We start from the raw sequence: 18,297 nt of genomic DNA, 5'->3' as shown, positions 1-18,297 counted from the left end.
ACATTTAAATCAAATTAAACAAATATATATATAAGCTAATATAAAATAATTCCAATATAACACCTATTCGTCGAATACAATCATCCTAGGATTATATTACAATACTTGGATAACGAACATTAATATTAAATTTGACCCACTTTCTCCTTTATTCCAAACGTTAATACTAACCTCCATATCATTTTATTTATTTTCACAATACAAGGCAAATAATCCTCATCACTAAATCGAAGAATTATTAATTAATCTTAACATCATTATAAACTAACAATTAACATATTATTATTATTTAATATTAAATAATAACATATTATTATTTTTGTTTAAATAACAATATATTATTACTTATTATTAAAAACAAAATAACACTATGGATTCTATTTTAACCACTAACCATATTATACTATTAATTTTCTTTTTTTTTTTAAAACTAAAAAAAAATATAAAAAAAAAAAACTTTAAACAAAGTAACGTGGGGCCCAAAGCTCCCACGGCAGCATGTGCTGCTATCCCCAAGTGTGAGGAAGCAGCACTTGCTGCATCCTCAGACTTGGGGAAAGCAGCGCTGCTGCTAACCCCAGGCTGGGGAAGGTAGCGTGGTTGCAGGGAGAGGGGGTGCGTGGGCTGGGTTGAGCCCAGCTCCCCGCCACCGCCCCCAATCCCAAACTCTTAATTTTTTTTTTGGTTTTCAAATTTTTTTTTTTGTTTTAATAAAAAAATTAAATTCCGTTTTTTTTAATAAAAACGTCTGTGACATTAAAAGGAGCTATTAACAGAGATACAGAGGTGGAAATCTCTGTTAGAAAATAATAACAATAATTCCCCAGCCAAATCATTTTTTTTTTTAACAAATAAACAACCAAATAGATAAATTATAAAAGTCACTGGTAATGACAATTTTACCAGCAAATAAAAAAAACTTCTGAGACAAAATAGAGGCAAGAAAACTTCACCCAATCAGCCCAGTTCACTCTTAAAATTAAATTACATGGGAATAAACTTAATCTCTAATCCCCAATTGAATTTCTTTGCTCCCAACAAGCATGAACAAGAGAAATTAACTCATAATCATCATTTTTAAACTGAAAATTACCAGGGAGAGGAATTTTGTAATTGCTTGGCAAAATTTTGCCAGCATAACACTACTAAAACCCAAACAATATTTCCAAATACAAACAGCAAAAGCCAAGAATTTCTTGCACAAGCAAAAATGAAACAACATAAATTAAGTTATGAAACTACTTGGAGAGAGTTTGAGTTTGAATTTTGATAACAAATTGATAGAATTCTTCTTCAACAAACCCATGGCAAGCAAAGACTCAACACCCAAAACTCATAAACCAAGCTTTTAAACAATAAACAGAGAATTGGAAGAAAGCAAGGATTTTTTGTTAAAATAAACAAGGATTCAACCAACCTCTAGGATTTCCAAGAAGGAGTTGTATGCTTCAGCAGAATTCCCAGCTAGTTCAAAACCCAAATCCACCTTTCAAGCAATTTTTCCAGAATTTCTTTTCCTCCTCCAAACAAGCATATCTCCCCCAAAATCTCCTCCAAGGTAAATTAGTAAGACCATGTTTTTAACCTAATTTTCTAGGTTGCAATATTTTCTATTCAAAGCCATTAAAATAACACAATTGACTTTCTTTTTTTTTTCTTTTTCATATTCCTCAAAAAAATAAATAAATGAGAATTCCCTTTTTTTTTTTTTTTGAAAATTACATTTCTCATATATATCAATTAAATCAACTTTTCAACTAAATAGGAAAACAATGAGTTAGCTTTATTTGTATATATTAAAAGCAATTAACTCTATTTATTCTACTTCTTCCGTTGGATCTAAACATGATTACTTTTCCAAAATAAACAACTATAGGTTAAAATCTAATAAACTAATCAATTAAGCTTGGTTCAAAACATAAAGGCATAATAAGGAATAAATCGCTCAAACCAACAAAGAATGACAACTTATACTTTAAATAAATAACCGAACCACTATGGCATGCAAATCGAGGAAAAGCAAAAAGACTCGAAATTTGAACAAAAAGGGATGGACGACCGACTGACGACACTCACAAGAATAGACTGAGGGTAAGGACTAGGGTCAACAGCTATCTCCTCCACTCCCATCGGACATATAAGGCACGCTCAGACCTGTGAAGCCAGGTGGAGACGATACCCCGTACCTACCTGGTACTTGTACCTGCAATATCCTGCATCATCGAATCACACATGCATGCATATAAATATAGAATACACGGCACGCACACCGATGAAGGAGAATCGCGACGTTCCCTGTCTCATCGAAATGAGTGAAAGAAAATCGTCCCCTTGCATCCAATACAATAGCAAACACGCAACATATATATGACACATCGCCTAGATAAAGTAAGATGTCAGTACAAAGCAATAATCCATGAAATACTAGAAATCACCAATACTGAAATACTGAAAATAACTCATGCATCTAATATCCAGATAAACAGGAAATAATATCAAATACGTCTGCAAAATATCGAGCAATAAAGTGTCAACTGAATAGTAAACTGCAACATATAATCAGTCTAATAAGTCCGATCGAGAAGGGGTACTACACCCTAATTCCTTATTCCAAACATCCTACGGGTCTCCGGAATAGGCCATTGGACCTCTGATTACTCCTTATTGAGAAGGGGACATTACACCCTACCACTTGTGGGCCAAGGGGTCGAGTTGTCTTGGTTGGATGCTCCATGCCCTTGGGCGTAGTTGTGGATGGCCTTGGGAACCCTTTGTGTTATCCTCTCCAATCCCCGTGATTGTTGGTTGTGGGAAATGAAATATTTGGATTTCCTAGTCTATTCATCAAATTGTTGCAATCAACTTACTAAAAATAGTAAGTTCATAAATCACTTCAAAACAAAATGCATGTTATACCACCATGAAGCTCTCAAAAAACCCAGAAGGAATCCTCAATCGGAATTGCAGAAGCCCTACTGAATGAGCATCAATTGGATCACGCAAAGCTCCACAAAATTAGAAAACTCTAATTCCTCATTCCAATCAGCCTATGGGTCTCTGGAATAGGCCAATGGACCACTGATTACTCCTTACTAAGAGGGGGACATTACAAGAAACCTGACTACAAGTGACTTATGATCAAAAGAAAAGGGCTTTATGTGTAATCGGGTCCTAGAGACCCGATTGTACATGTCAAAACAACTAAAGACCCTATCCTACTTGTAATTGGGTCCTAGAGACCCGACTACAAGTGGACTAGTTTCACTTGCAATGTGGTTAAAAATTTCCCCAACTTGCAGTAGTCTCGGAAACCCGATTTTGCACTAAAAGTGCAAAAAAGAAGACTAAAAACAATTGAAAATTAACCAAAGAAGATTGAAAAGAGGCACAAACCCAAAATAAAGAAGATTTGAAACAAATTACAACCTTGGGAAGCGTGCCAAAAGACTCTAAGGATGAATTTTAACAAAAATTTAAAGGGGTTGCTCTCAATTTTTGATTTACAAAAATGACAACAGACAACAATCCCATTTTAAGAGGGGCCAATGATTAATATAAAGGAAGCAACACTGTTATTATGAATAGCGATTAAGCTATGCTAACAACAATCAAACTAACAACGATTAAGAGACTTAAATGGTGCAATTGGTTTGGGTTATGAAAAAGGCTTAGTTAAGAAAGGTTGTGTCGAACCCTTAAGGACAACAACCTCCAAAAGTTGTCTCTCTCTTCAAGAGACATGAAGTTGTAAAGGCAAGAAGACCCCGATGGAGGAAGTAGGAAGAAAATCAATTCAATTGGCGTCAATGCTCATTAGGTACAGATCAGTTCATAAGATACCAGTGATCAGGCACTTAGATCAGATAAAAAAAATACCATTAATTGCAGACAATAGCACTCTTGTTCATTTGTGGTATGCATGAGATATATGCTTAGTGTATGCATGATTAAGATATTATCTAACATATAATCTCTTATGTGAAATGCTAATCATTCTAGATTCTTAATTTATTTATTTAATCTCCCAAGGGAACAATCATATGTGGGTAAGGAAGGAGATGCATTTGGGAGATCAGGTATAAGTTTCTCTTCTAAATACACCACCCCAAGGGACGAAATTGTCTTGGTTGGATGTTCCTGCCACCTCTGGGTCAAGGGGTCGAGTTGCCTTGGTTGGATGCTCTGGGATTAGTCGTGTATGGCCTCAACCACCCTTTGTGTTATCCTCCCTAATTCCCATGATGGTTGGTTGTGGGAAGTGAAATATTTGGATTTCCTAGTCTATTCATCAAATTGCTGCAATCAATCATGATGAGGCTATTGAGGGATACAATGAGGGAGAAACTGATATGACGTCCTCTTCTAAGTACACTACCTCATGGTGGATGGCTGGCAGCTTGCCACATGAAGCCAAGGGGGGGCAAGGTGTATCCTGCCCTTGGGATTAGACGGGAAGGATGCTCTGGGCACCCTATTGTTGTTTCCCTGCCAACCTCTATAATGGTTGATTGTTGGAATGGATTCAAAGGAGTCTCAATCACAGGAGGATGATTAAGGTGGCATGAATAGGGAGGGTAGGTACAAGCTTCCTAACAAGGACACCACCTCATGAAGGATGAATGGCAGAAGCCACATGGGGCCAAGAGGGATGGCATATCTTCTCTTGGGCTTAGCGTGAGGATTGCTTTGGGTACCCTATCATGTCCCCTTATCTGAGCTTGTTATGGTTGAACTCAAATTATGAATTATAGATATTATATGATTAAGATGATTGTGAATTTATGTTCATTAACTCTAGTAGTAATAATTGATATTTTGCATTGTACTTTTCGATAATTGAATAACATGATTGTAGGGTCTCAACCAGGATCTATCTTGCTTTGGATAAAAGTTATATCTCTAACTATAGTATGTTCCTTGTTTTTTATTGAACTTGTGATTCTAGGGCAAAATTTAGGGTAATTCCTAAAAGGGGACATTACTTTGTATTTCCTTGTATTTTCTCTCCCACTCCTCATTCCTTTTCAATTTGGTCCTTGTGCTTCATGAGCTTAAAGTCTTTTTCTACATTGCCCATGAAATTTAAATTCGAAGGTGTGGAATTAAATCTTTGATCGGCTTGAAATTAACAAGATCTCTGATTTAAATACAAGGCACTTTGATCTTTAGAAGCTGTATTCTAGACATGAGAATCAAGGAGAGAACTGGCCATAGGCATTTTTTTTCTTTAGCAGATTAGTTGACATGAGCGGCCAGCCTTTTGTGTTAATCAGCCATGGCTTGCTCCTGGAGTGTTCTTGGCACTACAACCCACTCCCCCAAAAAGTTTGCATGTCTTCATAGGCTGCTATTTTGCAATTTTCTTCTAAGTTGGCCGACTCTCTTTTGCAAATTCTTCCATGCTAGGAAATGGTTGATGATAGATATGTCTATTGAGAACACACAAATCTATTTTGAGCATAGAAAAGAGAAATACGTGGATAAATTAAATAAGATTTGGTTGAAGTGCAAAAGAAAAATGTCCATAAAGCTTTTATGATCTTGTACTGTAGTGATTTCACGAGTGCTTTGAGTCATGATACCTCTACTAAATTGAGTTATGGGTGAAAAATAAGCTCACTTGCTTTGCTCATGAATGTGTTAGTATATAGGTGCCATTCTTAATGGGTAACATATTATTGATAGTGGAGCCATCATTAGTGACAATTTTCATGAAGATGCTGAGTAAATTGTTAATTGAGTAGGGGAAAAGTTATAATTTAAGAGATAAACATCAAATGAACTTGATATGGAATGACTTGTTACCTAACATGAAGAAATAAATAAAATGTTTGTGGATGAGTGGATCAAAGTGAAATTGTTTGAAGAGTTGAGTGTTGATCTCTTTGATGAATGAATCTATGTGCTTACATTTAGTGTTGAGTTGTCGTAGAAAGTAATAAGAGAATGTTGTGATCTCAAAATTGAAAATGTTTACATCATCACTCTTGCAGATGGTTTTATTGAGAACCTTTACAATGTCTTTGTTGATGAATCTAGGACCACACACAATACAAAAGTGGAAAGATGAATATGTCAAATTCTTCATTGAAGGCATTTTGAAATATCCTACTTTCAACAAAAAAGGTATGAAGCCTATATAGGAATTCATAGAATTTTTGATGAGGTCGATTTTATGTCTAAGTTGCCAGTTCGACTACGGGATTCGAAACCCGATATGGCGGTATGGCAATATTTTTTTCCCTGGGGTATAGGTGCGAGTACGAGTAAGTATATATATATATATATATTTGTGTGTGTTCAAATTATTCATCATAAGAACAATGATACTCATATTTGCCAATAAATAGAATACTCAAATACCTCATATTCATAATTTGCAAAAATAAAATTATTCAACTCTCAAAATGTCATTACACAATGGAAATTCAAACTACAATGGATATTTAATATCTATATTCTTCTTCATGAGAAGCATCAAGGTCAACATCAACATTTTTGGTTCAATTTCATTTGAGCCACAATCAATTGGATTGCCACTCCCACTAGCTGTGTCAAGTGCAAAAGCTGCCTCATCTATAGAGACCTTGGCAAGATGCGCAATTGTAGCATCTAAATCAGCACACTCAGGGTTTAGATCCCAGTTCTTTGTTACACTGTTATTGTATTTAGGTTTCTTCTATGACAAGAGATGAAGGTTGGAGTGAATATAGACCAAACTCTCTACTTTTTTGCATGCAAATGGTTGTGCTTGATCTAGTGGATGGAGTATGTACTGAAGAGCACACAATTATACTGAGAGGGGGGGTGAATCAGTATAATGAAACTTTTCAATTCAATATTTTATATGATAGAATCAATCACTAAAAATAATTTTGCATATGAACACAATAACACAAAGATTTAAGTGGAAACCCAATGCGGGAGAAAACCACTGAAAATGAATGCTATATATTTATGTTCTTTTACAATTTTGTGAGCACCAACCCACTGGAAGCACCAACTCACTCTTCACAAATCTAATTTTCCATCTTGAACATGTTGCTGTAACAATGGATGATGGACAATGGTAACACTCTTTAAATCTGCATACACATCTTCATACAAATATGTCACAATTTCTTTCTTAAATTTGCTATAAGCTGATCATAAATCTGCCTTACTCTTCATTTCAAATCTGCATGTGCTAAGTTTATATATCTGCTATTATATTCTAAACTCATGCTCTTTTAGGACTGATTGTTCATGTTTCTCTTTGCACACCTCTTACTTCACCTACGTGAGGTATACTTTCAAAAATCCACAGTTTTATACAAAGTATATATATCCAGCATATCAACATCCTTCTCAAAGCATTTTTAAAAATTCATATATATATGTGCTAGTTCCACCAGTTGCAAACCAACATGACTTTTAGTTTGAAAAGTCATATCCTTCAATATTTCAATAACTTCTTTTAAATTCTATTAATAAACTTTTTACGGGAGTATTTGTTTGCCAAACACTTTTGTTTATATTAATAAACTCTTATGCCACTATACCTTAGACAATACTTCTCATAATAAACAAACCACTGAACTTAATGAAGCCCGATAATATGTATTGTAAAAATAAGGTATGTAATTTATTTACGATATTATTTTCTCCCAGCCGGTATTAAGTAAGTTCCGCAAAACACAAAGTTTAATAATTTTTGCTGTCGAGATTTATTTTTCACTTTTAATTTTGCCGCTCCATATCTATCTCTGCTTTAATTAATTTAAAGTGTGCCGCTGATAATATTGTTCAATATATTAACGCTCATGAGGTGCCGTAAAAAATACTTGGTTAATACATCCACCATCAAAACATTTGTTCGCTTTAATAAACTTGCCGCTATATTAATATATTTGCCGATAATTATAAAGTCTTTCCATATTATATATCGGGTAATAAATATATATTATTTATAAAGTCTTTCCATTAATAATTTTCATTTGATTTCTATTTTTGCCTTCAGATAATGATATAGATACGAACCATGCTCATTGTAATCTTTTGCTTCATTGTGCTGATTTGCCAGGAAACTTCCAAACCAACACCCGACTCTAGGATATATTTTAGATACTTTCATTCTTTCTGTGATGTCATTTTAGATGCTTCCTGCTTTCAATTAATTTGACATCAATGACAATACTTGCATCATGTACTCCATTTGTACTCAACTAAAGAACTTGCAACCTGTTGAGTTTGCATACAACATTTTTTATTTAATTTTATAATTAAGAATCAAAACTTATTTTTCATTATAAATTTCATCCAAACATGGACAATCAGTATCAAAACATGGACAATTAGTATCAACATCAGTGAAATTCAAAACATAATCCACATGAGCCTACCACTCATTATCTAGGACCAATGCTTTTACTTTTGGGCCCTTTATGTGCTTGATTTCCTCCATACACTCCATAAGTTGTTGATGACCATAGAACTCAAGGACTCTTGCACCTTTACAATTTGTCTTAAGATGATTGTGTGAGATGAAAATCGTGTTTCAACAACCTAACACGGTACAAAAGAATACACGTCATATATCAGCAATTAAAAATAAAAATTAGAATATTAAAAATAAAATTTAAATTACCTTCAACAACTTCAACTTGGAGGTGGTCCTGAATATGGCTTGTGACATATGATGATTAGTCACAAACATTTGAATCTTCTTAGCCTCCATATAGATTTGTTTGACCCATTCAATTTGTGTGCCAATCTTTTAATATCAAATTTAGTGAGTAGATTGCACATCGTGTCCAAAAAATGTGACTATATGTAGCCTTTACAATAGACCCAAGTCCAAACTTAACTACACTTTTTAGCGTTGTCCATTATGACGGACAAATTTTCATGCCCTACTATTTCAATGGATTCTATGAGGATATTGGCAATGAAACTTGCATCTTTTACTTGCCCCTCACAATCTGTTACCTTTAAAAACATTGGCCCTTTAAGGGACACTTCTATAACATTGATTAATGGTCTATTTTTGCAATCTTTCCATGCATTAGAAATGATGGACACACTTGTTTTTGGCCATGTATCCTTGATTACTCTCAATGATGTCTTTATTGAAGCTTTCTCCTTGGCCAATAAGGTGGTTCACACTTTTTCATACCTAGGACTAACATAATAGGAGGTGTATTGCAAAGGGTATCACCATATCCTGCCAATAAGGCGATTTAACAATGTTGAAAGGAAGCCCATCGCCAAAAATGCAACAAGCAATGCTCTGATTTGCAACCTCTCTCATTTCATTTTTGAAGGCCTTGTCCAATGGGCCTCTTTTTTGTGAAATAGAAACATTCTCTTCTTCAAAAGATGGTGGCATTGGCATGAAAGGATGTGGGCCAGTTGGTTGTGTGAATAGACTAGGAGGTGTTGATGTGTTTTTCATGCACATGCAAACACAGAATAAAATACCCAAAAGTATCTTATCCTCTCTTGAACAAAGTCTCCCAAATGCTGAAGATTTGCATAAGGATCACTTGAGATAACTCCAAGGTTCTTATATGTCGGGTCACGACGTGTGGATAAGCTCAATGGCTTGATGTGATTATGCTGGAATCACAAAGGGACTTACATTATATATGAATGCTTGAATTGCTGGAACTTAGGTTCTATCTACTTTCTTGGAGAATTAAAAAAAAGGGCAAAAGGCATAGGGTTTAGGGAGTCTAGTCTAATCCCAAGAATGCAAGAGAAGAGTGAATGATTCGATGGAATCCTACTGGGCGAGGTCTCACCATCAAACTGAACAATTTGACACAAACTTAGTGCAATCTTCTAAGGGATAATTCAAAGATATTCAAATCATTACCATCAAACATTGATTACCATTCAAGTTAATGCATAAACAATGGACATATAACAATTTGAAGTTAAGCTCATATCATTCCAGTTGACCACGCAAGGCACACTTACAATCAACAAGAGGCTAGTCGTATGGACTAAATGGATTCCAAACAAATGCATTCAACAAATTCCTCCATTCAATTTAACCAACATGAAAGAAAATGAGAAATAGAAACCATAGGACTTGTTGAAATAACACATTTCATCATAACTTCAATGAAAAAAGTATCTCATTTACAAGTCTTAACAACAATTTCTCCTTCTCCTAATCTATTCTAATTTCTAACTTATACTAAACCATTCTTGAGCTACTAACTATTCTATTTCTTGATTCTTCTCTATTACTTGATTCTTCTCTATTAACCTTTACAAATGAAGAGCTTGAGTTTTATATAGAGAGCTCATTACAATGAACGACCAGGATTGAATCTCCATCAATTGCCAAGATTTTACAATGAAAACCCTACTTAGGGTTTGTTACAACAAACTTTATTCTGGCCAATTAAATAATTACAATGCTTTGACACATGTCATCTTTAGAATATTCAACCAATAGACAGTGGGGGTAGGTACATTGGAGTTTGTGCCCCCATGGGTGATCTTGGTTCAGTGAATCTAGGCGTGCTAATGTGGAACTCTTCTGATTGGTGAGTGGTGACTAGGACGCCACCTCAATTTGCACTTGTTGACTTGATAGATCATCATAAAGGGATGTTGAGAGATATCTCTTGATACTCAACATTAGTCCCTTGCTCAAAGTTTGATGTGATAATGATAATCTTCTAACTTTGATTAACTCTTTTGAAACTATCTTCTTGAATGTCTCAATCATGGAGGTGCAAGGTGTAGATGTTGACTTCTTAGTTCTGGATCTTGATACTGCCTTGTCATAATTGCTTCTTCACTCTTTTGGAACTCCTTCTTTGTGATGCTATAGTGAGGATTCTTGATTCTTTCATCCTAAATGTGTGGATCATGTTCTTGTATAAGTGAATGTTTCTTGTGTAGTCACCTTCCTGGATACTCTTGTGCTTGCTGATGAAGTTTTCCTCTTTGAAGTTGCGTGGTGGCGGGGTCTTGCACTCCTCTTTTCACATCTGCAAAACAAAACAAATATGATATCAAACACACATATGATATATAACCTTTATACACCTTAATTAGACATAGTCTCTAATTTTCTACGTGTTGCAGGTTTGATAAGTGCATCTATAAAGAGAAGGTGGCTCCTAAGGATAGGCAATGGAAGTTGGAGCAATGGGGACCAAGTACGCTCCTTATGAGGAGCAAAGGAAGTTCAGCATCATTCTATCACCTCTTCATCAATTGATCTCTTGTACCACATTCATTCCTTAAGTTTTTTAGTCTCTACGTGCAAAAACCATCAAATTACCCTCAGTAAGTGCCTTAGAAGTGAATTTTCTCTCATGAAGGAGTAAAGGTAGGTGATTTCGCTCCTCTGAGGAAGCAAAGGAAGTAGTTTTCGCTCGAAAATGGGAGCAATGGAAGTAGTTTTAATAAATATTTACATTATCTCATTTTTTACATTTAAAGTCATGATTTTGATAAATAAAAATAAGAAAGTTATTTATTAAAATGACATTTTAGAAATCACTTTATTAACTAATTTTATTATTTTCATTTATATTAACCCCTATGTCAAAATAATATTTATTAAGTGATTGATAAATTACCACTTAATAAATATTAATCTTATTAGGAACACGAGAAGAACACACGATTTACATGGAAACCCTCACGGGATAAAACCACGGCAAAATGTTGCTTGTAGTAGAAACTTCTTACAAACTTCGTAGGCACCAACCCACTGGAGACGCCAATCTCCACCACTGAGCACCAACTCAGCAAGGGACACCAATCTCCTTGAGTGAGAGGCACCAACTTCCTGATCTCTTTAGATAGAAGGCACCAACCTTCAAGCTAACAATATGATAAATGTTTGGAACTTCTTTTTGAAACAACTTAAATTTGTGTACTCAAATCTGCTCATTAACCGCAACAAAATCTGCTCTAAATCAGTTCAAAGATCTTCCATAAGTCAGCTCAAAATATCTCTAAAAATCTACAATATATCTGCTCATGATCTTGCAATAATTCGTCTTAATATTTTCTCACAAATCTGCAACAATTCATCTTAATGTCTGCTTATAAACTTGGATTAAATCTGCTCCAAAATTCTGTACTTTACTTCTCTAGATCTGCTCTTTAAATAAGAATGAATTTCAATGAATTCTTACATCTTTGTCCCAAAGAAACCCTCTATTTATACTTTGCCAAAGCGCCCCTGCATCCAAAAGATGCAACACTCCAAGGAGGTCGGCTCAATAAGCATTCAATAATATTTATTTAATTCAAACACCTTGCCAAAGAGGTTGGTCCCTTTAGAAATTCACTTATTTATGATTTAAAACCCTCATAAATTTGGTCAGCTCCATGATGGGGGTCGTCCCAAGTATTATATACTTATTTTAATTCAAACTACCTTCTAATATGGGCACCAAACTACTTATTTGTCAATACTTCCTTGTGAAGGTAAATTCTGTCCTTGGAGGTCTTTGATTTGCTTCAGCAATAACATCTTATGTTCCTGATTTGACATCAATGACAATAATTCTAACAAAATTTGTAAAAATACATGTTGAATTGTCAAAAGTTGCCAAACTTATTGAAAGACCAAAATTTGCCAAAAATGTTATTCATTAGTGTACTTCAATTATTCATTAGGGTTTTTTTTTTATGAACTGCCTAGATTTTAATTTAATTAACATAAGATTTTGCCTTGGTTGCGAAGGGTTGTGTCCATCCATACACACCTCTCCTATCGTTGAGGTGGATGACCAAAATGGAAAAACCACATTGCAAACAGGTCCATAATTTTATTTTTGTCACAATTCCAACATGCTAATTTGTGCTACTTTCTTCGTTGTGAAAGTTGGCCTTGGTCTGCCCTGTGTCGTTTGCTATTGTCTTCTTGAAAATCTGCGAACCCTTGAATGCAAACACATGTTCGTAGCTACTCAACCCTTCAAAACACCTTGAACAATGACTATTATGACAATTGTCCCTTCAATTAGCCATTGCAGTCAACAATTTCTTAATTTAACAAAACTTTGTAGTAAGAATCAAAATTTATAATAGTCAGCCCTTACACAATGTTCATGATAATTGACCGTCACATATCAATTTCATCTTTGGTTTTCTGCTCCTTCAGATTGGATTGGATTAAATTGATATGGTGGAGTTGTTGTTGGCATCTACCAGCAGGGTGGAGCCATAGGCCCAATCTTCTATGCTAAGCATGGAGCCGCAATCGACAAGAACCACACCCTTTACCTCTGTTTTTTTCACTAGGTTGAGGCAGAGGAAATTATAAAAGTTTGCAATTTTTTACTTGTCTAGATATTAAATTTATGATGATGATTTTCAAAGACAATCATCATAAATTCATAATAGTTATTAGTCAGCAGCTAGCTATTGTATCCACTATCTGGCTTCGCATGATTATGCAATTTTGTAATACATATGTATTCAAGAATCAAACTAAATAGAAAAAACTTCCTCAATTGTTTTGTAGACTCATTTGATACATTTTGTAATTGAATTTTGCAAAAAAAATGTGTTTTGTAAAGATATTTTAGTACTTTTTAAGTTGCCAAGTCAAAATTTTTGGGTTTGCCAAATACTCTCCAAGTCCAAGTCTACGAACTATGCCACAGCTCTTTCACATCTAATTAATAATCATCAAATGTTTGTCAGGAATTATCTAAATCTGATCAGAGTTTTTGGGCTTCAACAGTCCATAATTAGTGGAAAATGACTTGTGGAAAAGACATTATTAAATTTAAATTAATTATCCAAATCCGTCATTCATCTCCCCACTTCTTGTATATTCTGTTAGGATTAACCATCTTGTACACAAATGATAAGATCTCTAGAATTTTGCTGGAAGAAGGCTCATATAATTACCTGACTTCTTTCTGGAATCATCTTGTGTCGCAGAGAGATCAGTAGTAAACTATTCCAGGTGGTCTTGATGCTAAAGATTTTGGATATTTTTCTCTTCGTACTGGGACAGGCTTTATGTGAAATTCATGGAACATACTTCATATTTATGTGGTGGCATACACTTAAGCCTTTATTTGGAGCACTTGAAAGTTATAAGAGCTAGGTTTATTTCAATATATTTCTAAGAACTCTAAGAACTGGAGAAATTCTTAACAAAAAGTAGAAATACCACCATTTTTGGATATAAAGAAAATACTCCGAACCTATCATAGTATGTGGAAGTCTTCTCTTGATATAGACAATTTTTCATTGTAGTCCTTAAAATGCTTCATATTTTTAATTCCATTGGAAAATTTTGACAGGGTTTGTTCTATTGAGATGAGAGTATAGCAATGAAAATGAATCATAGAGTCATTTATGCTAATTTTTTCTGCAGAGGTATTGCATTTGTATTTCAAAGCACGGTTGGAAGAGTTCACAGAAGCAGTGGAGAAGAAGACAGACGAAACAAATCAAAGGGACAGTATAGAGGATAATGAAATGGAAACCATTCAAAATAGTTCTTCTGGTTTGATAGATGAAATGGAGGTGGATGATGCAAATGAACCTGAAACATGCGGTGAATATGGTGAAGTAATTTCTAAGACATGGATTTCAAAGGTTGGCCATATTGTGCATAACCTCAGGGAGCTTGGATTCTCATCAATGACTGAAGATGCCTATGCATCTGCTATCTTCTCTCTTTTAAAGGTGAGTTTAGGTTTGCTTTAAAGGATTTAAGTAGAGATTTATCTGTGTTACAAATGCAACCTGATGGACTTTGTTGATGGATAGTTTTGCATCTCAAAAGTATGTATCTTCTACTCAATACTGTAAAACAAATGTAGCTTATATGACAGTTGAAACAATTAAGTACATGGAATACACCATATGCCATCTTTCCAACAATAATGCTATTTGACAATTTGTCTGACATAAGCCAGAAGAGATCTGTTTTTAAAGATAGATTTAAGGATAATAGATAAATTACAAAATCAACTCATACAAAACAATTACACCTCTCCTTTTTACCATTTTAATACATTAAAGTTAGCAATTCTATAAGTATGTGTAGTTTTGGTGTAAAAGGTGTCTATTAGTCTTGGTTGGTGTTCTAATCATGTTTGGGAGATGACAGTTTATTGCTTAGCAGGTGATGAGAATTCTGAAGATTAAGAGAGAGGAATCTAGAACACATTTAATGCAAATATGTTGGCCATGTGTACAAGCTATGTGGATAAAGAAACCTAAACATCTAGAAATTATAATTGCATCTTTTCTATTCTTGGTTATGAATTTTAAGGATATCTAAGATAACTTTCAGGTTTTGGGAGTCTTAAATTCTAATTCTTGATTTGGTCAATCAATGGGCAGACAAAGGTTCATTATTTAGCAAGGGAGGATCATCTGACATCTGTGCTGGAACCTATCAGAAAATGGATTCAGGTTTTTGTGTTCATGCTTGCTCTTACTTTTTAATATTGAATGCCAGTTAGCTATTCGCATATCATGACCTGGATTTTCAAGTAATCAATAAATTGTTTATGCTGAGTTCCAGGACCTTAATTATCTACATAATGCATTTCAAGTTTTTAAAAATTCATATCATTTGGTTTTACTATGAGCTGCATGATTACATCAATGTATGTTAACCTGCTTTGTAGGTCCAGTAACTTCGTTTTGCTTACTGCCACTATGAGTCTTGTTTCTTCTTATGATTGCTCTAGTTATGGTGTTGATGGACATGCTTCTGTTATTGTACAGGCTGTCCCTCTTCAGTTTCTACGTATAGTTCTACCTTACTTGTGTGTTCCATCCAATGCGGATAAGAACGGGGATCCATCTGCTCGCACGTCACCTCTAGCTTCATGTCCTTTATTGTGGTTCAATGGAAGAGAAACTGCATCCGAAAGAATTACTAGATGGCATTTACGACTTGAATATTTTGCATATGAAACTTTGCAAGATTTGCGAATTGACCAACTATTTGATATTATTATAGACTATCCTGAGAGGTGAGGGAGATATATAATATCATTATTTCAGGCTTGAATTATTGAAATGTTACTCTTAAATTTATTTCTTTCTCACCTTAACTTTTGCATATGATCTCTTTATTTTTTTTAATAAAAAATGCATCTTCTACAGCATTCCATGGGGATATGTGAATGGGTCTCAAATAGCATCTTGTTTGTCTCGGGGACATGCCCGAAATGTCCCCTAGCTGTCCCACCCAAAATCTGGAAAGCCTAGGATATCTCTGATCTTTTTTGACTTTCCCAGTCTGTCAGCAATGTGTCAGGGATGGCAGCTTTCCCGTCAACTGTGTTGGGGTGTCTGGACATAACCATTAATCTGCTCATATCTGGAAAAAAAGCCAGTTAAAATAAAAAATGATAAAAATAAAACATTCTACTGTGTCATGCACGAAACTTAATAGAAGAATGCCATTCTGTCTTGCTTTTGCCCTTAAAGCTGTGCTGTAGGCTAGAGACTGACAGTCAGATACCAAGTTACATCCTGGAATTTCAGACGCTAATCTGCTGTTTGTGATGCAATTAGACAACTGCTGTCAAATATTATCATTCTGCCTGTTATTTTACTAAGGGATACTGTGTGTTGGTATTGTGTGTGTCCATAAACAGAGTCCCCAGATTGATAATTTATTAAAAAACAGTATTTTCTATGGGTCACAGGCAGGCATTTTACTTTTATATTTCAGTAAATATGGATACTGCTTTTAGTGTTTCCAGGAGGTGATGTTTCAGAATATTTTCATGTTTCACAGGTGTTCAATTTGTAGACTATTGAGATACTATTTTAAATTTTGTTTTTTTAAAGTTACAATACTAGAATTATTATTTTTGCTCATAATATGCATTTTCAATTTGTTTTGAGCTATTTTATTATTTAGTTATAGTTGCCTTCCCCAAAATTTGAGAATTTTTCACCCTCTCTAGAAACATGTCCCCCTCATCCCTCTTCCTCCATTCTGGAAACATGGAGAAACATTAATCTTGTATTACACTGGAAGGTCTGAATTATGACAGTTGTGAAAGGAGAATTACCCTAAAAGCATTGTTTATGAAAGCAATAAAAGATAGTGGCTGAGGCTTTGCCCTAACATGGAAAGAATCTACATCCTCCTGAAAAGCATAAATTCTGGCTATTCTGTATTTAACATGCATATCCAGATGCCTTTAAATCTGTTATGCTTTCGTAGCATAGTGGGGAATTCCCTTACATAAAAATTTGTTTATTCCTTATCAAGCTCAGGGCAGTCATCTAACTGCAGAAAATTGTTAGTAAATAGTAGTATGATGGGTTAAAATTTTATGCATACTGTTGACGTGTCTAAAGTCGCATCGCTGCAACTCTATCCGGCCAATGCAGAATAGAATGACCTCGCCGAGTATCCTATCCTCTCTTGTATAAGGAAGCCCTAATGCTTCTTTTAATCGATCAAAGGGAACAACCTCAAGGTTCCAAATGTCAGTTCTTGACTGCGGGATAACTCAACGGTCGATGTGTTTTGTTGGGAGCACAAGGGGCCTTACGTTTTGCAACAAGCTGGTCTGCATCCAACGATGCTGCGATTCTCGTTGTAATGTTCCTTTGCCAATGTACGACAAGATTGTGAATGTACGGGGTGTGACCGTACAGTGAGGGTGAGGGTGTACAGTGGAGGTGAAGTGCCAGGTGAGGGGCTACGTACGATGAGGGTGTGGAACTGTACGGTGTAGATGAGGGTGTATGGTGGGGATGTAGGGTGATGCTATACGGTGGGGTGAGATGTATGGTGGGAATGTACGGTGGGGATGTACAGTGGAGGTGTGACGTACGGTGGGGGGTGAGGTGTACAGTGGTATAACCGTATGGTGGGCTTCAGCGGTGTGCGGTGAAGGGGGTTGATCTTCCATAAGTAATGAATTCAGAATATTAGGAATCCCTTATGCATGTATATCAGATTAACAGATATGCAACTGGAGAAAGTAAATGATGAGATTCAAGATTTGCTAGATCCGGAACGAGTACAAGAATAGAATAGGGTGAGGGGTCAATCTCACCGAAACTGCAAATACCAAATAGGGAGGGTCTTTCACCTCCGAAATGGTGGATAACAGAACTCCAACAGGAATTCACACAATAGAGAAAAATACCAAAATTCGCACACCAACACAAAGGACAGACTCGGGCATAAATATGGGCTCCGAGAACTTTTGCGAAGGGTTACAAATGGGCCGAGACGACCAAAGTAAGACTAGACTAATCTAATTAAATAAAGGGCCCGAAAGATGTGTTATTAAATTTGGGCCTTACAATAAAGTATTTAAATTAATT

The 18,297-nt window shown here is 35.2% G+C and overlaps 1 protein-coding gene across 2 annotated transcripts in view; it reads left to right on the top strand.

Moving 5' to 3' along the window:
• LOC131068636 (anaphase-promoting complex subunit 2) overlaps window positions 1–18,297 on the top strand; it is a 258,141-nt gene that overhangs the window by 44,633 nt on the left and 195,211 nt on the right. Inside the window, exons 4-6 of one of the 2 annotated variants that reach the window (XM_058003876.2) lie at window positions 14,378–14,667; window positions 15,331–15,402; window positions 15,721–15,971. In XM_058003876.2, coding sequence (XP_057859859.1) covers window positions 14,378–14,667; window positions 15,331–15,402; window positions 15,721–15,971 — 613 coding nt within the window. Of the gene's footprint in view, window positions 1–14,353; window positions 14,668–15,330; window positions 15,403–15,720; window positions 15,972–18,297 lie in introns of both variants that reach the window. The other variant, XM_058003871.2, reaches the window with a different exon arrangement.

This window comes from Cryptomeria japonica, chromosome 11, assembly GCF_030272615.1.
Source record: "Cryptomeria japonica chromosome 11, Sugi_1.0, whole genome shotgun sequence".
NCBI classification, from domain to species: domain Eukaryota; kingdom Viridiplantae; phylum Streptophyta; class Pinopsida; order Cupressales; family Cupressaceae; genus Cryptomeria; species Cryptomeria japonica.
The sequence above is the reverse complement of the archived record's forward strand: the minus strand, read 5'-3'. Positions and strand labels throughout refer to the sequence as shown.